Here is a 19,950-nt window from a genome sequence, read left to right as displayed (position 1 = left end):
TGCGGCTCACTCAGCCTATCACACAGCCCCAGTCCCAGAAGCACCGCCCCCTCCCCACAGGCCTGGAGCGGCAGAGACACTCTCCTCATCTGGCCACTCATCTGGTTTGCCACCCTAATCTTAGAACCTAGTAACTGACCTGTACCCACTGACTGAGCTCCAGGTCAATGCTAGAGGGGCCGGGGGGAGGGGGTTGGGGAGCCGAGGGCTCATCTTACCTGGAACATTGCTCCACTACACAGCTGACCACACCCCAGATCCACTCCCACACCAGAGTCCACAGGTGACTAGCCATGCTGGCTTTAGAACACAGCACTCAACTGTCCTGCCCACCTCAAACGTCCCCAAAGACCAAGGCGGCACCCAGTTTGCTGACCACAGCCTCTAGACTTTATTTCAGCCTGACCTTGGCCAAGTGCGTGCAGTCTGAGTCAAGGGTGGGGGGAGACAGCAAGTCAGCTGATGCCATCAGGGTTTTGCCTCCTCAGGCAGAAAGTATCGCTGCAGTGTGGCCTGCAGAAGCAACGGGGGCAGAGGGCGGGCTGGCCTGGGCCAATCAGGGGGGAAAGGCTGTGGTTCTACGCGAGGCAGCGGCAGCTTCAGCAAGCGCAGTGGGCCACCTGCATGGAGCCGGGGTAGCTTCCGACCTGGCGACAAATGATGAGCCCCGTGCATCAAACAAGGTGTGACCAGAGAGGCTGGGGAGCTCCAGGGCCCTCTATACCTCTGCTCACTCACCCTTCAGGTTCACCCGAGCTGTCTGGATCCTGGTCTCCTGAAGCCTGAGGATGGGTTGGTACCTGAGGGATAAGGAGGCAGGTTCAGACTCCCTGGACTTCCTGTGCCCGCCACGCGTGTCCCCATCCTGCATTTGGCACCCAAGCGCACTTGCGATTCAGGGGCTGCCGAACAACGGTGTTGGGCATGTGAGAACTTGGAGGCTGAGGCTCAGTCTCCTCTGACAGCAAGATGTCGTTCTGCCCCAGCTGCTGCTCACAGAAATAGTTGAGCGCATCGATGGACACCAGGTCCAGCAACTGCAAGCGCGACCATTCTGTCTGCTCCAGTGGCGTCAGCTGGCCCTGTGGCGTGACAGACCCCGAGGAGCATGCAAAGGCCTGCAGCGAGACGGAGAGCGACCGCCGAGTGCGCCAGGCGCACAGCTGAGCCTGAGTCAGCTCGGACTCCGACTCTTGAGCATCCAAGTCCAGTCCAGCACTCGAGGGCTCCAGCAAGTGCACCTCGGGGGTGGGCGAGAGTGTCTCACCGGTGGATGAAGACATCTCTGAATCGTGAGAAGGCATCCAGACAATGTGTGGGGCTGGCCTCACTGGCTGCGATGCCTGTGGCAGGCTCATCTTGGGGAGGACCAATTTCCAGGGCTCGGAGGCATTGGGCAGCTTGTCGGGAAACTTGGCTGCAAACTGCCGTAATTCCATCTGTGGGAGAGGTAGGCGATCGCGGACGCAGCCCGGGTTCGTCTACTAGAGCCATAGCACCAAGGAGAGGTCGTCCCTCCCCGACAGGTGGTCCGCGCGAGACCCCGCTACTACAGATGCTGAGGGAGATCAGGGAGGTCCTGAGAGATGCGTAGGGAGGGGTGGGAATGAGGCAGCAAGACCCATGAGGCACAGGAACCAACTGGCCTGGCCTGGCCTGGCCACCTGGACTTCAGGAAAGCCTGGGGCAAGAAGGCACAAGGCTTGAGCCATCGATGGTCAGTTAGCCCGCCCTACAGTCCCCAGACCTGTAGGTTCTGCATCATGTCCTCCAGCTTTTGACTACAACGACTGCGCAGCAAAGCCTTGGAGTTGAGTTCCGAGCCCTGAGCCCACGTCATCATCTTTTTGAACAGGATCCCCATTGGGTCCTGTAGGCCCAGTGCACTCAGCAGTTTCTTGAGTTCCGGCCTGGGGAGAGGGGTATGCAGTTCAGTCGTGGCCTCCCTCCGGCTGGTGGCAAAAACAAGATGGCGGGGCAGGACTCACTGACAATCAGCGGGCGAGTAGAGAGAGTAAGACATGAGTTCCAGCACCACGTCCCGCGACTCCAGGGAACAGGCCAGGAGCAGCTGCAGCGCCAGCAGAACGAACTGCTTCTGCGTAAAGTCCTGCGTAAAAGCGGCGCCCGGGGTGGTTCCGAAGGGATCTACGGAGATGGGCGGGGTGGGGCGGGACAAGAGCGCACCTGGAGGCTGGGGGGCGGGTCCAGATTGAGCAAGCGCACAAGGCTGCCCCGCAGACGGCTGCGAAGGTCGTCGCTCACGTCAGGCAGTAGTGTCATCAACGCGGTCAGGATGTCCACGCCATCCCCCCATGAGGCCTCCTCCAGCATGTCCACAAGCAGCGAGGCCAGACCCTCCACTGTGCTCATCTCCGGGTACGCCTACGGGACCCGCGTGCTGAGACCGGGAGACCTGGTCTGCACTCACCAAGCCCGCTCACCTTTCTGCTCTCCGGCCCCTGCCCCCCATCTCCACCAGCGCTTCCCAGCCGTCCCAGATGCGCTCGCACCTCCAGGGTGAAGATGGGGAACAGCTTTTTGAACCAGTTCTGGCTGACGAAGTCTTGTAGGAACCTAGGCAGATGTGCATAGCGCTCTTCCCAGTGCAAGGACCTGTGGATTCCGGAGGGCTCCTCCATCTCTGAGGAGTCATCTGCATAGCTGCGGCCCTGCATCTCTGAGCTCTAAGGAGAGTGGCCGGCATTGCAGGTCCCACCTGTCTGGACTGTGGACGCAGAGCCCAGCCCTTCCATGGCAACCCTGGGCATGTACCAGAACCTCTGACTCCAACGCCAAGGGTTGCAGCTCCTCCTCCGAGCGCAGGGAGGTCAAGGTCGACGTGGAAGCCCAGTCCAGCTCTTTCTCCTCCTCATTGTCCAGTTCTTCGCAGGACTTCCTCCCCAGCCAGCGAAGCAGCGTCTGCTGCCATGTGGCAAGGTGCCTTCTGCTCTCGTCTGAGGGCTAAGGAAACAGAGTGGGACGGGCAGGCTATGGGACGTGCCCCAAGCAACTTTCCCTGGCCCTTCCTCCTAAGCCAGCTCTCCCAGCCCGGTTGCTTGCCTTGGGTCTGTCCTGGTGGGGGGTGAGCAGGGCCAGGGATCCAAGACCCCCCATCTCTGTTGGCAGCCATAGGTGCTGCAGCACCACCGAGTTGGGCACAAAGCCAGGGAAGGGGATAGGCCGAAGACCCGGCTGTCGGCAATACTGGAAAAGGGGAGGTCAGAGCAGGAGCAGGATGAGGGACTAGGAGACTTGCCTGGGTCACCCACTTCTCTCTGCAGAGCCCGGAGAGGAGTGAGGTGGGGGAGGCTGTGGATTGCAATGGGTCAGCTTTCTTTGGCTTTGCTCCTCCGAAGGACTTCTAGGCTCAACTATAGAATCCACAGTCAGACCCATCCCTGACGCTCTCCCCTGGAGGATGGTGCAGGTACAACCTGCTGTTGGAACCTCTGGGAGTCACCCTGCTCCAGAGCAGTGGGGAGACTGTCAGAAGGGGTGCTGCAACAGAGCCTAACCAGGCAGGGGGGGAGGAGGAGTCGAGTGGACCCTGGGTCTCCAAGCTGCAGGTAGGCATGGCTTATACACAAGTCAAATTTCAACAGAAAAGTTTACAGCAAAGGTCTATTTGGGTGGGCAAGAAGGAAGACCCACCCCAGGAGGGGTCTTCTAGGGAGACTCGAGAGGGAGTCTTACCTGGTTTGGAGACTTAATTGTGGCAGGAAAGAAGCCTGTGAGATTAGAGAGCAACTTGGGGTGCCTCTTCAGTGGGATCTGGGGATGGGACAGGGGCTCAGAGCTGAGCAGGGACCACAGCATCCCTGCTGTTCTGTTCTCTGTCAGGGGCTCCCCTGCTCGCCTGGAATCCTCACCGTTTCTGGCAGGTCGGGGGACACTGGGTCTAGGGATGCTCGTGTCCCCTTCCAGAAGCGCTCTGATGGAAGCTGCAGGTCCAAACTGAGGCCCAGGGTACAGCTCAGCGAAGACTGAGACAGCAGCTGGGGGTGCAAGGGGAAGACGTGAGTGGAGAGAAGATGGAAGAAGATCGTGAGGGCCGTGCAGGGGGGGCAGATGCCTGACCTCCGATGCCCTGCTGTGCACTTTCCGGGAGGTGGGCAGGATGGGCAAGGCAACCTGGGGAGGGCGGACCAAGTGCTGTCCTAGGCTCCTCAGGTCCTTCGGGGCCACGGCCACTGGTACTGCCTGCCCTTTCTGGAGGCTGGTGACAGCTGTGGGCAGGGCACTGGTGTCCCAGGTCTCTCTCTCCACGGTAAAGGCCATACCCCTCCACTGCTGGAGTACACCTCCAGTCGGCTCCCCCTGGAAGGGAGATGGCAGGTGGGGGTGTTGGAGGTCCCTGTGCACAGTATGGGGCTGGCTCAGGAAGAGGCCTGGGGAGGCCCCTCACCCACCACCAGGCTAGGCCCATAAATCAGATGAAGGTAGTTATCAAAGGCTTCCTGGCGCTGCTTCAAGGAGGGTGGGGGCCGGGCTGTTGGGACCACCAGGCCTAGCCTCAGCCTCTGAAGGTCTTGGTCCCGGGTAGCTAGGACTTCAAAGTCCTGGGGAAAAGGGCAGAAATCAGCTATTTTTGACTTGAGCCAGATGACCACAGGGATTCCACCCCACCTGGGGACTGAAGGCTGAGCCTGGGCAAGGGAACGCTTGGGTAGGATCCCACCTCACCTCCTTTAACATAGGTTGCTGAAATGTCTTCTTCTGCTGACCACTAGAGGACAGTGTGGTGCTGCACACAGAGATGGGTACAGGATTTCCATGGGGATGAGCAGGGGCCAGGACAGGGTCCCCAGGGATCACCAGACCCTGGGATCAGCTGAGGTGACCCCTAAAGACCTCTGGTATGTCTAGGTGGGCCTATGGCAGACCTGAGGCTGGCCACTCCAAGTAGGTTGGCGAGCCGCTGTAACTGGGCTGAGGTCAGCGACTGCTGGTTGGTCAGCGGCAGTGGAGGGTCATCCACCACTTCAGGGGTCTTCCGGCACAGCTTCTGAATAAGAGAGTGGAGCTTGGACCTTTGGCTTAGCCCCCCCTGTCCTCTCCCAGTGGCCCTGCCCTGTCCTCACTGCACACCTTGACCAGGTAAGAAGTGGGCAGGTAGAGCCTGTGGGGCACCAGGCAGAGGTGGGAGCCCAGGGCCAGCACCAGGTCTCCACTGTTGCTGCAGAAGGTCAGGGCCTGGGGGGCGCCGTTCAGCTGCAGGAGCCTGGAGGGTGCCCAGGGCCAGAGTCCAGCTCCTGCTCCACAGCTTGGAAACTGAGGCAGAAACAGGGCAAGGCCCTCTCCCCGAAGCCCAGCCACTAGGATCTGTTAGGGGCAGGGGTAGCAGAGGCCGCAGCCCCATCCCAGCCCCACCCTAACTTCCGTGGCCCCACCTCCGTGTACCCAGCCCCGCCCCCTCAGGCCCAGCCCACCGCAGCAGGCGGTTCTCCGCTGTCCAGATGCGGATGGTACAATCGAGGCTGGACGATGCATAGAGCTTGAGTGAAGGACAGCAGGCCAGGCCTGGGTAGGGGTGATATCGGGGTCAGGAATCAGAGCAGCATAGGCGAATCCTGGGCCTTAGCTTCACCCTGTGCCCTCACCAGTGATATGGTCTGTGGGGTCGTCCTGGGGCCGGTGGTCATAACGCAGGTGGTCATTCATGCCTAACTGCACCAGGCCATAGGTGGCGGTGGCCGGAGCCTCGAAACCCACCGTGATGCGTTTACCAAGCACACAGAGCGCCACTACTGGGTGGCAACAAGAGAAGGTGCGGAGCAAACTCAGGCTTTCCTCGGCATAAGGGAAGACGCGCCACATCTTCACAGTCAAATCTCCCCCTGTGGGCAGCGCAAGCAGGACTTGGTCTTGTGGGGTGTGGAGCCGGAAAATGACTGGGTGAGGCTGGGTAGGAGCTAACCTGAAGACACAATACAGTTCCAGGTTGACGCTAAGGCAGTGACAGGGCCTGGGCTATGTGCCTCCGTGTGGAAAATGGTCCGCGACGAGTGCCACTCCAGCACAGACAATGCACCGTCCGTGTGTCCCAACACAGGCAGGTACCTGTGGGCAGCGGCAGAGAAGGTTGGCGCCTGCCCAGTTCCTGTACGCCTGCCCGGCCCTTGCCAGCTCTGGCGCCCACCGATTCTTGTCGTTCAGGGTCCAAGGCGTGTCAGTTCGGTGCCGTTGGCCTCCATGCTGGCGCACAGCTTTCCAAGAATCGTGTGCGCTCCCGGGGTTGGTGAGGTGGCTGTAAAGATGTAGACAGCAGGGCCGCGGTGCAGGGGCGGGTGGCGGGCGCACACGATACAGCACTTGCATAGGGCAGTGAGCTGCGTTGGCACGCACCAGGTGCCCTGCTATCGTCAGCAGCCACAGCGCCTCCAGCGGCAGGCAGTAGGCCACGGCAGTCGCGCGGTCGTCCGGCCTTAGAAGCAGAGCGTTCACTAGACGCCCTGTAGTGGCTGACACCAAGCAGACGGAGCCGTCGGCACAAGAGCATACTAGACGCGTGGGTAGCGGCGGGTGAGGATGCACGGGCAGAGCAGGCGCCACTTGCAGGAAGAGCACTGGGGCCGGCAGCTGCGCCAACTGTGTGTAGAGCTCCCGCACACGCCACAGCTCCACGCTATCAGTGCTCAATGAGAGGACCGGCCAGCCAGGGCTGGCAGGCGCTAGCAAGCTATTCACAAGCCCAAATGGGACCTCACGACCCCAACAACACAACATCACCTTGCCCACCTGTGCCCCCGCCTGCAGGTCCCATGTGCGCAGTGTCCTATCCTGCGAGGCTGACAGCACCAGGGCTGTGTTCGGGAGCACGGTCAGAGCCGTCACCGGGCCTGTGGGGAGTGTGTGGATCACCCAGGGTGCCTCGGTGATCCACACAGTCAGCCCAGGTGAAGGGCAGTGCAGAGAAGTGTGGCTAGAGGAGCGGAGAGCCCCCTAAAGGAGTGCTATTTATGACAGAGGACCTGCTGGTGCAGGGAGAGTGGCCCCAAAGCTACCATAGCGAGGCACAGCCCACCTGTGTGGCCCACGAATACTGTCCGGATCTGCCAGTCGGTCTCCCACACCTTCACTGTGCTGTCCCTAGAAGCAGTCACCATGGCCTTAACCTTTTCACAGTAGGCCAGGTCTGAGATGATGCTGTGGGTATAGGAGGGTGGGCCGACTCAGCTCTAGCTGAGACCTACATCTAGGGTGTGCACCTGGGCCCACCCTACACCAGCTCACCCCCCACTGCTGGGCCAGCAGCGCCCCCTCACGTTTTGTGCAGGTCCCGGCGCACATCTACAAGAGCCCAGCCGTAAAGATCAAAGGTAAGTACTGCAGAACCGTAGGCCACGAAGCAGTGCGGAAGGTGGCAGGGTTGCTCGCCTCCCAAAGCCAGACGCGTGATCACGCCGGTGATGTCCCGAGGTGGCTTCAGTAGAGGCCCATGTGGCACCAGGAGGCGACCACCTGAGCGGGACTTCCAGAGCTCCAGGCCTCCGCCCACCACCGCTACAACTAGCAGCCCTGAGTTGGGCACCGGTAGGCAGCAGATGGGCTCAAGGCTCTGCCCCCTGCCCGCCCCCTGCTTACTATGCCATAGCAAGCAGAGGTTGGGCCCTAGTATCACCAGCCCCTCTGGGCCCCAGCCCACAAAGCGGCCCACAGTGCCCAGAGGACCTGGCACAGCCACCAAGCCTGTGATCTGGGCAGGGGCCAGCAGCTTCTCTTGAGCCCAGCCATCCTCTCTGTGCAGGTGTAGGAAGCCCAAGCCATCTAGCACCACCAGGCGTCCACCCATGGGGTCCTGGGCCACTGAGCGCAATCGGGCCACGTCCAGGCGGCGCAGTGGCTCCAGCCCATGTGTCAAGCGCATGACCCGCAGCTCAGCTCGCTTCTCCTGCAGGTCCAGGATCAAAGAGGGGGTGAGGGGGGTGTGTGTGGGAAACATCAGGGTCAACGAGGAGACAGGGCGTTACAGCTTGGGAAAACCCAAGAGAAGCCAGAGAACCGGACAAGGGCATGCTGGGAACCTGAGGGAAGGGCTGAGCTTGAGAGAAAGCTTTGAGGCCGCACCTTTTCCACCAAGTCGTGGAGACCCGTGCGCAGGAGTAACCACAGCTGGCGGGCACGGGAACGTGGGGTCATGTTGCGCCACCGTGGGCTAGTAGTGAAAATCCGCAGGAACTGTGTGGTCTCTGATAACAGCGACTCTGCATGTGAGCAGTGGACACCCTGTCACCACACTGTCTTCAACCCCCAACCCTGGACATCCGGCAGCCTGGAGACCCCCACTGAGGGTCCTGCCGGCTCATGGAGCTGGTGCCTTCTCAGGGGCTGAGGAGCGCTTGAAACCTGCTTGTAGAGCAGGATATGTGGAGCGCCAGATGAAGCAGCCCTCACCATTTTTTTCCCTTAGAAGCCCCGGGTCTGGGACATCATAGATGTCTATGTCATACAGGTCCGTGTCCAGAAAAAGGTGGTTGCTGTCCTCTGCGAGAAAGCTGCTCCTGGTGAACGCTTTCGACTCCATTTTGGAGGCTTGAGGTTCCAGGCCCCCTAACAGCTCTTGGGATCTAGCGGTCAAGGCAGCACTGGCTGTTGCTAGGATACACGACGACGCCAGCCCCGCCCCAACGCAGGCCCCGCCCCCTCCCCTTGCCGCCCACCTCCGCCGCCAGCCCCGCCTTTGTGTCAGCACTAAGTCACAGGAACTTTTTATTGGAAACAAACAAGCTGCAGCAAAGTGACACTCAGTGCACGTGGTGGACCGGGCAAAGTGGGGGTTGGGGGGGGTACAGATGGAGGCCAGGTCTGGCCGCCCACGCCCAGAATAGGCGACTGCCGGTGCCTGTTACCAGGACTGGGCAGTCGTTTCTTGGGGCTGGAGTGTAAAGGTTCAGGCCTTGCCCCATACAAAATAGAAAAATAAACTCTGTGGTCCAGCTGTCCCTGTCTTGTGGCAGTTCGTTTGGGCAGGACAGTTGCTTTGTCCACTAGGCCCCATGCTGTCCTGTCCTGCCACCGTATGGACAGCAAGAACCTGTGGGGGCGAGTGGACATTTAAAGGCTAGAGCCAAAGGGGTTTCGGGCTGGCCTTGGGCAGTGCCAGGGCTGTAACCAGCAGCTAAGGGAGGTGCACAGGCCTCTCAGGTGGGCAGGTCCAGGTATCAGTTGAAGCTGGATGAAGCAAGGGCTCCACTCCTCCCAGTCACATACAGATCACCTGGACCCTGGACAGAGATGGGTACAGAGCGGGCCATGAGGAGCCAAGACCCAGGAGACCAGGAAGGAGGAGGTATCCTCCCTACCTCCGACCCCAGGCTCCAGGGACCCTTGCATTGGCCACGGTCACACACCTGTCCTCCTCAATGGTGCTGGTCTCCTCGGCCCCACCCTCACTGCCCCTGCCTCTGCCTTCGTCCTCCTCCTCATCTTCTTCCAGCTCCATGTCCAACTCGTTGCCTGCTTCTGAGCGGGTATAGGTGGAGCCACTGGGGAGTCGGGAAGACCAGTCTTAGGACACCTACCCCAGGCCTGTTGTTGGATCCTGAGGCCTGGGCAGCATGGCTCAGGACAGTCAGGAGTGGGGTGGGGCCCCGGGGAGGGGAGGCAGATGCTGCCCACCTGATAGAACGACAGCTAAAGAAGACAATCCGCTTCAGTCGCTTGTTGTAGAAGAAGTAGTTGAAGGACCAGAGACTGCCATCCTCCCCGAAGGGATCTGAGTCTAAGTCTGGGTTGTAGCTGGGAGTGTGGGTGAGAAGAAGTGTGAGGCCCAAGTATCACTGACCTAGGGCCCCCCTGGACGGACACTAGCCCACCTGTAGATGTCGCATTCCGCCAGGCAGATCTCCTCGTCCACAGCGTTCCACAGTTGCGGCTTCAGGGCCTTGAAATCCTCACGCACTGCTGAGAACAGGCTGCAGTTGACGGCGTTCACCACCTAGAGCAGGTCACGGTCAGGCTGGCAGGAGCCAGGGGCACTGGGATGGGGGCTGTACAGTGGGATGGTTAGGGGGCCATGGGTTCTATCTGTCCGCCTCACCCAGCTGAGGCTGGGCTCCCGGCTGAACTCATGGCTTCGGGCTGTGCTGAAGTCATAATCGGGTCGGAATGACTCATTGAGCGTTGCAATCAAGTAGAAGAGGGTCTTTCGGCTGCACTTGTCACTGAGGGGACCCTCGTCCTCGCCGCCCTGGCTCTTACTCAGTCTGAATAAAGAAATGTGTCAGTGAGCACTGCACTGTGTCCCACTTCTGCCCCCCAGCTATGGGAAGGCTGGACCCTGGCTCACCGGCTGGGACTGAGCCCTGAGGTCTGGGGTGGGGACAGTGCTTCCAGCACGTGGGGCTGGCCCTCCTGGCAGAACTGCTTGAACATGTGTTTGTCGTCTCCTGCCATTTTACACGAGTAGCTCTCGATCCTATAGGGGGAGGAGAGGGATGCAGGCGGGACTCGGATCATGTCCCCTCCCTGGCTCGTCCAGGGCTGAGGGACCCTCGAAAAGCCATCTCACCTGCCAATGATGTGGGCATCTCCTGTCTCCACAGTCAGCTGTGAGTTGATGGCCTCGAAGCTGGAGTTCTCCAATAGCTTCATGCTCCTTCGAGTGGGGGCGCTGTGCTCCAAAAGAACTAGTGCTGCCTGAGGGTGCCAGAGGCCAGGTCCTGGGTGTCCGGCTCTGGGGCTCCTCCTGCCTCAGTAAGTGGAAAGGCTGTAAACAAGGTGGCAGCCCAGACTTCTCCAGCTCACACCCCTCCCCCTGTCTGATCCTGTTACCTGAGGCTCAGCCACACCCCTGCATTTCACAGAAGTTCTGGCCAGACTTGGGGAACCCTGGAGCTGCTGGCTGAATCTATCCAACTCCCCCTTTCCGCGACAGAAGAGTCCCACCCACAATAAAGTCGGTGAAGGGACACGACTGCAGTGCCCCTCAACCCGGGCTGGGGTCTTCAGTCGGGATATGAACCCCACTAACTTATGGGCCATGACACCTGGGGTTCCAGACCTGCAGTCACCTAGGCGGGGTGCTGTTCCCCGGAAAGGGCTCGAGGAAAACCATAAGCTTCGTTCTCCGAGAGTGCGCCTGATTACATTGGTCGCCCAAGAGCGGAGGGACGCCCCACCGCCCACAAAAGACTTGATTGAACACTAGCAACTACGTGCAGCTCCCGTTGGATAGCAGACGGACTATAAATCCCAGAAAGCATTGCGGCCGGGAGGGGCGCACGCATACTGGCGCGGGGCCTGCTGGGAGCTGTAGTTCGGCCCAGGGGACAGCGGTCAGGCGCCGGACGGACACCTACCTGTTTAGGATGGGCTAGGTCCGGCTGGGTCGGGTCGGGTCGGGTCGATTGGCGTCGTGTCGGAGAGTGAGTGGTGCGGGCTCTGGGCAGCGCGGGTTCCTCAGGACCGGAGAATGGCGAGGCGACCTCCAGTCGGACCGCACTGTATCCGGGGGAAGAAGCTCCGCGACGACGTCCCGTTACTCCCGGCCTTGCCGGCCCATCCGGGCTGCCACCGCGACATAGCCTCGCCCCCCTGCACAGTGTCGACTACCGCGACCGACCTGCCCGCCGACCGCCACAGATCGCCCCAGCGACCGAGCGAGCAAGCGAGCGACCTCCGCCTCTCTCTGCCGGACAATAACAAGCGTCCGCAAGGCCCGGCCCCAGATCTCTGAATGGCCCGCTCCAGCCTCCTGGATCCAGAATTCGGATTGTCATTGGGAAGATTACCCGCCGTTCATTTTTCTCTTCCATTTCTACTGGCTGGTGAACCTGTCCGTCAGTCTTCTCGGAAGTGCGAACCCGCCTTCCTTCCTACCGCTCATTGGCCGGACCTGATCCGCTCCACCTCCTGGCTGCGCACCGGCTATGGCCGCAGCTGCTCGCCTTACGCAGCCCAGTGTGGGCGTGGCGCGTGGCGGTGGAAGGGGCGGTGCGGTGAAGCTCCTCCTCTGTGCCCGAGGGGCAGATCTCCTGACTAGGCGGGGCATAGTGTTCTAGCCCGAGGCTGGGTGTGTTGTGGTTCCTCGGCTAGTACTTAACTTGTGCATGCCCGACTCCTAGGGGCAGGAACGGGGCTCGCTTTCTCCTATGACTGTGCTACCGTCCGTGATAGTTGACCCCTACACACAGGCGTCAAGGCCCAATTAGTTAGTTCAAACGTGACTGCCCCGGATATGGTGTCCCGTGATGCTCGGGAAGAACATGGGCGTCCCCATCCCTGGGCTGGAAGGGCGGTTAAGCTCCGCTGCTTCGCACCACCAACTGGCCGCCATTCCCGCCGCGCCCGGAACCCCAGATTCGCGGTTTTAGTTTCCGGTCGGCCGAGGCTCTTAGTTGTCCGGTTCACGGAAGCGGAGTCGGAGCGCCTTGACCGGCCGGACCGGAAATGGCCCCGCCGGCGGGCGGTGAGGCGTTGGTGGGCTCGGAACCGGACTCGACCACTGCCCTGCTGACAGTACATGCCACCGTGAGGCCGCTGGGCGCTGCGCCGGATGCCGAGGCGCAACTGCAAAGGCTGCAGCTGAGCGCGGACCCCGAGCGACCCGGGCGCTTCCGGCTGGAGTTGCTGAGCGCGGGGCCCGGGGCGGTGAGTGGGGGCGCGCGGGGCGGCTGGCCAGGTTCCACCGCGTACCTTTGAGCAATTATTTTATTAGCTTCCGTTTCTTCGTCTGTAAAGTGGGCATACTGTCGGTACGTATCTCCCTTTATGGAGTTCTGATGTGGCGCCGTAGGATCAGCACTGGACTGTGAACCACAAGGTTGGCAGTTCAAACCCACCAGCATCTCCTGGGAAACCTTATGCAGGGCCGCTGTGAGTCGGCAACAACAGCGATGTCTACTACCGTTATGGACTGCTGGTGTGGTGCTGTAGGGTCAGTACTGGACGTTGAACTGAGTGTACACTTCACGATCTTTATAGGACTAGTGTGAGAATTTCATGATTGTAAGTTTAAAGGGCTGTAAAGGATACCTTTTGTTCCTTTGGTTGTCGTGGGTCTGGCGAGAGGCCCTAAGTCTGGTTTCCCCCCCTCCTCAGGTCAGATTGGAGTGGCCCTTGGAGTCAGTCACCTATACTGTCCGAGGACCCAACCTGCATGAGCTGCAGACTCCTCCAGGAGGGCCTGGGGCCCTCAGCCTGCACTTTGCCAACCCTCAGGAAGCTCAGCAGTGGGCAGCCCTGGTCCAGGGAGCCACTGTGGAGAGACCGAATGGTCAGTACCCTGGGATCGAGATGCATTCGCTCTCCTAGGGGCTGTATTTGTGCTGGGAGAGAGTCCCGGAGGAGGGCGTGGAGGAGGTCTGGGAAGGCACCCCCTGGGAAGGAAGGAGGGGCAGGAGCCCAGATGAGCATCAGCACAGGCTGTCAGGGCTGGATGTACTCATGGAGCCGTGACCATCTCAGGATTGGGCCTCTTGAGACTGGTGTCATGTTGAGAAGGTGGGTTGGAGAGAAGGCTGCTTCCAAAGGTGTTAGGATTTCAGGGCTGTTTAAATGGAAGAGCTAGCAGATCTCCCAGGTAGGCACTGGTCTGGGACGAACCAAGGACAGGGGTCCTGCCAACTGCCAGGGCTAGCAGTGACGCGCCAAAACACCTAGCAAGAGTGGTTGGATCTGGGCCAGAGCTGGGCTCAGAGGTCAAGAAAGGAAGGAGAAAAGCCAAGGTCACCAGGAGGAATATGGAGAGGTGTCCGATATATACACTGTGGGAACCATGGGAAGACCCACAGAAAGGCAGAGCAATGTGAAATAGCGCCTGGGAGCAAGAGCTGACCCTCACACATACTCCTTCCTGCGTTCTTCAGACACGAATTCTGCTTTTAGTGTGCATTAAGCGCTCATCCAGAAAAGTCAGTAACTACCAAAACTTGGGAACTTGCATGAGTTTGGTTGGGGCAAGTGCAGGCTTACAAAACAAGTAAATAAAATCCCTTTAGATGGTGGTGGGAATGAGAATGCTGGAATCAGAAGCGCTGACATTTAAAACTGAGTGCCAGGGAAACCTTTCCGAGGTGACCTGGTGAAATTAGGACGTCGTGGCTGAGTCTCATGGCCAAGGTAACAGCAAGTGCAAAGGCCCTGAAGCGGCATGTGTGCATCTGAGACTCAACAGAGGTCCATGCAGTTCATGGCCCCGTTCCCACCTGAGCCCGCACATAGCTCAATAACCAAGGGTCTTTGGCCTTCCAGCATGTGTGCGCTCTGGGTGCAGAGCAGGAATGTAAAACAGCCTGCATGCCTAGCAGTAAAAAGCAGCTCAGAGCCAGTGGCTAGTGAGGGTCTGGAATGGGAGCCGCTGATTGTGTTCTGTGCCGATGACAAAGCAGGAGACAGAAGTCCCGAGGCCACCGTATCATAGCTCAGTCTCTGGAAGTGAAGATGGGCAGGATCTGGCAGCAGAAGGGTCCAGCAGGACTCTGGGGCATAAGCAGACATGGGCATGGGTCAGTACACAGGACTGAGACAAAGGGGCTAGAAGCTTGAGGTCCAAGAGCCGAGGACTAAGGTGAGGGACAGCTTCAAGCACGGGACTTTCAGCAGGGGGACTATTCACATTGGTAAGCTGCCCATCCTCATCTTTCTTTCTAGGCAGCAGCAGCTCACCCCCAGCCCTGGGCCCGGAGACCTGCCCTGTTTCCCTTCCTAGTCACCCTGAAGCCCCTACTGCTGTGTCTCTTGAACCCGAGGCAGACCCTCCCTGGAGCCCTGGAGATTTGATGGAGAGAGGTACAGGCAGGGTCAAGGGGATGGAGGAGTGGCCTGTGCCCAACTGTGATCATGGCCTTCTCCTCCTCACAGAAGAGCTGGTGGGACGCCTGGCCCGGGCCATCGAGAGTGGGGACGAGAAGCATGCGGCCCAAGCAGCAGCCGTGCTAGCTCAGCGTCACGTGGGCCTTAGTGTCCAGCTCCAGGAGGCCTGCTTCCCACCTGGCCCCATCAGGTGAGGCTGGGCCTGACTCCTCTCCTTGGCCCTGCCTCCTTCCCTGACGTCCCCCTGACCCATGTTCTAACCCAGGCTGCAGGTCACTGTTGAGGACGCCGCCTCCTCTGCCCCCATCACCCTGCAGGTCCACCCCCACTGCACTGTGGCAGCCCTGCAGGAACAGGTGAGCACAGGCTCTGGGGAGGCCTCCATGGGTGGCAGAGTGAGGGACACCACCCTTGTCTACCTCGGCCCCAGGTCTTTTCGGAGTTTGGCTTCCCGCCAGCTGTGCAGCGCTGGGTCATCGGGCGGTGCCTGTGTGTGCCCCAGCGCAGCCTGGCCTCCTATGGAGTTCGACACAATGGGGACCCTGCATTTCTCTACTTGCTCTCAGCCCCTCACAAAGCCCCAGGTTAGTCCTCAGGTGGGACGTATGGCTGAGGGAGGGGGGATGCAGCTTGAGCCAGCCCTGAACCCACTGTCTGCCACAGGATGCAGCCCTCAGTGGTCCAAGAAGACAGATGGGGAGCTAGGCCGCCTGTTCCCCCAGTCACTGGGGCTTCCCCGAGTCCCCCAACCTGCCAGCTCCAGTCTCCCCAGCCCTCTGCAGGTGGGCCAGGGACTGGATGGAGGATGGGGGTGGGCAGGGCTTCTACAGCCCTGGAAGGGAAGGGCCAGCAACCACAGTGTCCCCGTAGCCTGGCTGGTCCTGCCCGTCCTGCACCTTCATCAACACCCTGAGCCGACCGGGCTGTGAGATGTGCAGCACCCAGAGACCCTGTGCTCGGAATCCTCTCCCCGCAACTTCCAGCCAGCAGCCACCAAAGGTACCAGAGGCAAGAGAAGGGGGAGTGGATGGGCAGCCCTAGGAACCAGCAGGCATGACTGCTCTCCCACAGGTCGCAAGGAGAGAGGAAGGTCCATACCTCCCAGGTCTCTTGGACCTCTGCTGACTTTTCAGGTGGCCAGAGCCAGGCTGGGGGTTCCACAAGTGGCACCATTAAAGACACTTCTGAGCCAGTGAATGCTGTGCAGTGCTCTGTGGGGGGCTGTAGCAGGGTGCCTCTGGCACTGACCATGGGCTCGGGGGCTCCACATACTGTCTCACTTCCTGGTTTGTGCCCTCTGTAGATTCGCCACCAGTCCTTGTGGCTCAGCCAGGACACATTTACTGGAGATGGAGGCAGGTAGTTGGACAAGAATTCAAGGTAGTTGGACAAGAATTCAAAGTCCAGACACCTTCCCCTCCACGTACTGCTGTGTGAACCCAGCCCATGCTGAGCTGGCAGGCCTAGCCCTGCCACCAGAGGTCCTATGTGCTGGAGGACACAAAACACGTACTGCCCTCCCTTATCTGTCATCCCTGCTTCCTTAATGGCAGGGAGCTGGTTCTCTGCCCTGTCCTACACTTGCTTGCTCCTAGCATCCCCTGCAAGCCTGCACACCATTCACACAAGTGCTCATGTGATTTCCGTTGAGAAGAGAAACTTAATTTATTCCCGTGATCGGGCTGAAGGGAAGCCGGAGCTGGAGCCTTATCTCCCACTCCCTCCCCTCTGTCTCAGTGGCAGGAGTTTGAATGGATGGCCCAGCTGAGGCCTGACCAGGCCCAGGGTGACTTTTGGGCACAAGGCTCCTGGCTTGGGCTCAGGCGGGACAGCAGCAGGTGTCAGGCAGGATCACTTGGGTGGCCGATATGCCATCTTCCGGCTCTTCAAGACTGACCACTTATGCCGCTTCATGGCATACACCAGGGGCAGCAGCAAACCCATCATCATCAACATCTGGAGGACAAAGGAGGCTTAGAGAGAGCTGGCCAGGCCCTGCCAGCTCTCACAACTCTGTGCCCTGGTCAGCCCTCTCACCTTCAGCCCCATGCGCTTGCGATGGTCATGTTCTGGCTCAGATGCCCAGCGTAGGAAGGTACACACGTCTTTGGCCACTTGGGACATGGTGGCTGGGGTGCCTGGGCCAAGGATAAGTTGGTGAGGGCTGTCCTTGGAGACACTGTCCACTATGGGATAGCCTCAGAGTGCACCTGCCCTCCCCCCCTCCCCCCACAGCAGAGATGGGCTATGAGGGTTGCCCATGAGCCCCCTTGGACATGTAGACAGCCACAGGAGAGCTGGACCTTAGCCCACCCCCAGGAGGGAGGGAGACAAGACCCTGCATAGGATCCCCAGGGCGGGGGGCTTCTCACCATCATCAAACTCCAGCACTTCGTTGTAAATGGGGGGAGCCATGCCAATGGCCTGCCCAGGGAAGTAGGGGTTGAAGTAGAGACCTTCTCGCAGTGACACTCCGGTGGGTGGCTCACAGTAGCCCGTGAGCAGGGAGAAGACATAGTCTTCGCCACCATGCCTGAGACCAGATCCGCAGCTCATCAGCTCCACGTGCATCAACCCCACCTCAGTCTCCCCAGCACCAACCCATGGACGCCGTGTACCTGGCTCACCTAGCTCGCACGATGTAACTGAGGTCAGGGGGCACAGCCCCGTTGTTGGCCACACGGGCTGCCTCAGGGTTGGGGTATGGTTTAGGAAAGTAGTCAGACAGCTTGCCTGGACGTGTGAACATCTCCCCATCCTCATTGGGGCCGTCCTGTATCTCCACCTACCAGCGAGATGCCCCATCACAACCTTACTGCCCACCACACTGGGCACCCCAAGCCCGGGCTCCTTGGTGCCCCCTAGTCCCACACCTCCTCTGCCAAGGCCTTGGCTTCTTCCTCCGTGTAGCACACGCCCACCAGGTGGCGGTAAGCCAGGTAGTCCATGCTGTGACAGGAAGAGCACACCTGCTTGTACACCTGGAAACCCCTCCGGATGCTAAAGAGAGGGACTGGGTTAGGGGAGCGCCGAGGCCAGCCCCCCCAACCCCCCCAGACATGCCCCCCACCACCGGCCACACACCTGGTGTGGTCCAGGGACGAGAGGAGCCCACGGTGAGACCACGGGTAGCTGGGGGGGTGCAGCTCCAGGTCACTGGCACCGACGGCGGTGTGCAGAGCCATGGCCAGCCCCGCACCCCCAGCAGCTAGCATGCCCAGCGCTGACAGCATCACCTTCCGGCCCCGGGACAGACCGGGCTTCGATGACAAGGACACTGCCTGCAAGAGCCCCGCTCAGCGCCTGCCAGGACGTGGCCCGGCCCCACCTGGGGACCTGTCACTGCCCAGAACGCTCCGTTCCTCTCGTCCAGCCAGCACTGGTCACCTACTGCCCCACTGCCCGCCCACCCAAACCACTGCTGACCCCTCGATCCGGTTCGACCCTGGACGACTGAGGGAAGGTCTGAGGTCCCGGGCCAGGGCTCAGGTCAAAATGATCAGGGGAGCTGGGGCCGGCCAAGGTCACCAGCAGTTGGCCGAGGTCAGGCTGGGTGTGGACGGCGGGAGTCCGGAGCCGGCCCGGCGCGCGCCCTCCAGGGGGATGCCACTGCCCAACTCGGCAGCGAGCCCTTCCGCCGCCCCCCACCCGCGAAGCAGGCGCCCCTTATGCTGGACGGTGCGGGCACCCGACCACGCGCCCGAGCGCCCAAGGTCGGCAGGCATCGCGGGGCCCAGCCGGGACGGGGGGCGCAAGGACACCGACACAGCTCCCTCGCTGTCCCAACCCGCGCCCGGAGCCTCCCCGCCGTGACCTTCACGGAGCTGCAGGGCCGCGCGCCGGGCGGGACCTGGCCGAGCGCTAACCTGAGGCGTCCGTATGGGGAGCTGCCCCGGCCGTGCGCCGCGCAGCAGCCCTCGGGCTCGTGCACCCGGGAGCCCCGCGCCCCGCGGACCCAGCACCGCGCCGAGCACCGAAGCCGCAGCTGCCGCCATTTTGGCCCTCCTCAGCGCGGCCGCGGCTCCCGTCAGCCCCTGCGGAGGCCCGCGAACTCTACTGTCGCGAGAGTCCCGGCTCCGAGGCGGAGCAGGGTTTCTAGGGACGGGGCGTGGCCTCCCGGCATGGGGCGGGTCGGGCTCTGCACGAAAAGAAGCTGGGCGCTGCTTCACGCTTCGCTCTTTTGGGTCGTCATGCCAACCGACGGCTGGGCGGGACCTTGACGCATTTCTCCGTTGCCGTGACAACACCGTTGTTGCTAGGCGTCATCAAGCTGGTACTGACTGATAGCGACCCTATGCACAAGAGAAGGAAACACTGCCTAGCCAACCCGTCTTTTCCCCTGACCCTCCACCTTACCAAACATGCTATCTTTCTCCAGTGACTGGTCCCTCTTGACAACAGCCCAAGTATGAGAGACGAAAGCTGGCCATCTTGGGTTCCAAGGAGCACTCTGGCTGTACGTCTCCCAACAGATCTATTCGTTATTTTGGCAGCCCATGATACTTTAAGAATTTTCCTCCGACACCATAATTCAAATGCATCAATTCTACAGTCTTCCTTACTCACTGTCCAGCTTTCGCATGCATATAAGGTTATTGAAAATACCTTGGGTCAGGTGCACCTTAGTCCTTAAACAGATATCTTTGTTCTTCAACATTAAAAAGGTCTTATGCAGCAGATTTGCCAAATGCAATACCTTGTTTGTGATTTCTTGACTGCTGCTTCCATGAGTGTTGATGGTGACTGGAGAAACATGAAGTCTTTGACAGCTTCAATCATTTTTCCATTTATATGGATGCTGTTTATTGGTCCAGTGGGGAGGATTTTTGTTTTCTTTACATTGAGATGCAATCTATACCGAAGGCTGTGCTCTTTGATCTTCATCAGTAAATATTTTAAGTTCTGTTCACTTACAGCAAGCAAGGTTGTATCATCTGCATACCGCAGGTTGTTAATGAGCCCTCCAATCCTGAAGCCACATTTTTCTTCATATAACCCGGCTTCTTGGATTATTTGCTCGGAGTACAGGTTGAATAAGTATGGTGGAAGAATAAACCCTGGCGCACAGCTTTCTTAAACCACTCAGCGTTCCCATGTTCTGTTCGAACAACTGCCTCTTGGTCCAGGTACACATTCCTCATGAGCCCAATTAAGTGGTCCAAAATGCTCATACTTTGCAATATTGTTCATAGC

The 19,950-nt window shown here is 60.0% G+C and overlaps 4 protein-coding genes and 1 pseudogene across 4 annotated transcripts; 1 reads left to right on the top strand and 4 right to left on the bottom strand.

Annotated features, from left to right (window-relative positions):
* Positions 1 to 468: 468 nt before the first annotated feature.
* Positions 469 to 4,698, bottom strand: KIAA1875 (KIAA1875 ortholog). The gene is made up of 14 exons (XM_006830878.1): positions 4,687 to 4,698; positions 4,413 to 4,562; positions 4,081 to 4,320; positions 3,873 to 3,998; positions 3,697 to 3,774; positions 3,064 to 3,207; positions 2,776 to 2,964; positions 2,514 to 2,687; positions 2,188 to 2,385; positions 1,989 to 2,110; positions 1,748 to 1,910; positions 889 to 1,439; positions 739 to 800; positions 469 to 647 (listed from the first exon to the last, which is right to left on the bottom strand). Exons 1-14 carry the CDS (start codon positions 4,696 to 4,698, stop codon positions 469 to 471), a joined length of 2,388 nt encoding a protein of 795 aa, XP_006830941.1.
* A 148-nt stretch (positions 4,699 to 4,846) lies between these two features.
* LOC102828182 lies at positions 4,847 to 6,321 on the bottom strand (annotated as a pseudogene).
* Positions 6,322 to 9,190: 2,869 nt separating this feature from the next.
* MAF1 (MAF1 homolog (S. cerevisiae)) lies at positions 9,191 to 11,643 on the bottom strand. The gene is made up of 8 exons (XM_006830772.1): positions 11,300 to 11,643; positions 10,514 to 10,641; positions 10,292 to 10,420; positions 10,043 to 10,208; positions 9,819 to 9,940; positions 9,622 to 9,741; positions 9,354 to 9,488; positions 9,191 to 9,227 (listed from the first exon to the last, which is right to left on the bottom strand). Exons 2-8 carry the CDS (start codon positions 10,594 to 10,596, stop codon positions 9,206 to 9,208), a joined length of 777 nt encoding a protein of 258 aa, XP_006830835.1. The 5' UTR covers positions 10,597 to 10,641; positions 11,300 to 11,643; the 3' UTR covers positions 9,191 to 9,205.
* A 750-nt stretch (positions 11,644 to 12,393) lies between these two features.
* SHARPIN (SHANK-associated RH domain interactor) lies at positions 12,394 to 15,882 on the top strand. Its single transcript, XM_006830877.1, has 9 exons — positions 12,394 to 12,594; positions 13,045 to 13,219; positions 14,596 to 14,733; positions 14,806 to 14,947; positions 15,023 to 15,113; positions 15,188 to 15,341; positions 15,421 to 15,539; positions 15,628 to 15,756; positions 15,829 to 15,882. The coding sequence occupies exons 1-9, from the start codon at positions 12,394 to 12,396 to the stop codon at positions 15,880 to 15,882; spliced, it is 1,203 nt and encodes a 400-aa protein (XP_006830940.1).
* A 679-nt stretch (positions 15,883 to 16,561) lies between these two features.
* On the bottom strand, positions 16,562 to 18,801 carry LOC102817413 (cytochrome c1, heme protein, mitochondrial-like). The gene is made up of 7 exons (XM_006830771.1): positions 18,624 to 18,801; positions 17,842 to 18,038; positions 17,631 to 17,757; positions 17,385 to 17,542; positions 17,130 to 17,290; positions 16,795 to 16,895; positions 16,562 to 16,713 (listed from the first exon to the last, which is right to left on the bottom strand). The coding sequence occupies exons 1-7, from the start codon at positions 18,750 to 18,752 to the stop codon at positions 16,609 to 16,611; spliced, it is 978 nt and encodes a 325-aa protein (XP_006830834.1). The 5' UTR covers positions 18,753 to 18,801; the 3' UTR covers positions 16,562 to 16,608.
* Positions 18,802 to 19,950: the final 1,149 nt, after the last annotated feature.

This window comes from Chrysochloris asiatica, unplaced genomic scaffold, assembly GCF_000296735.1.
Source record: "Chrysochloris asiatica unplaced genomic scaffold, ChrAsi1.0 scaffold00001, whole genome shotgun sequence".
Classification (NCBI taxonomy): Eukaryota; Metazoa; Chordata; class Mammalia; order Afrosoricida; family Chrysochloridae; genus Chrysochloris; species Chrysochloris asiatica.
Note: the sequence above shows the minus strand (reverse complement) of the source record. Positions and strands in the feature narration are given on the sequence as shown.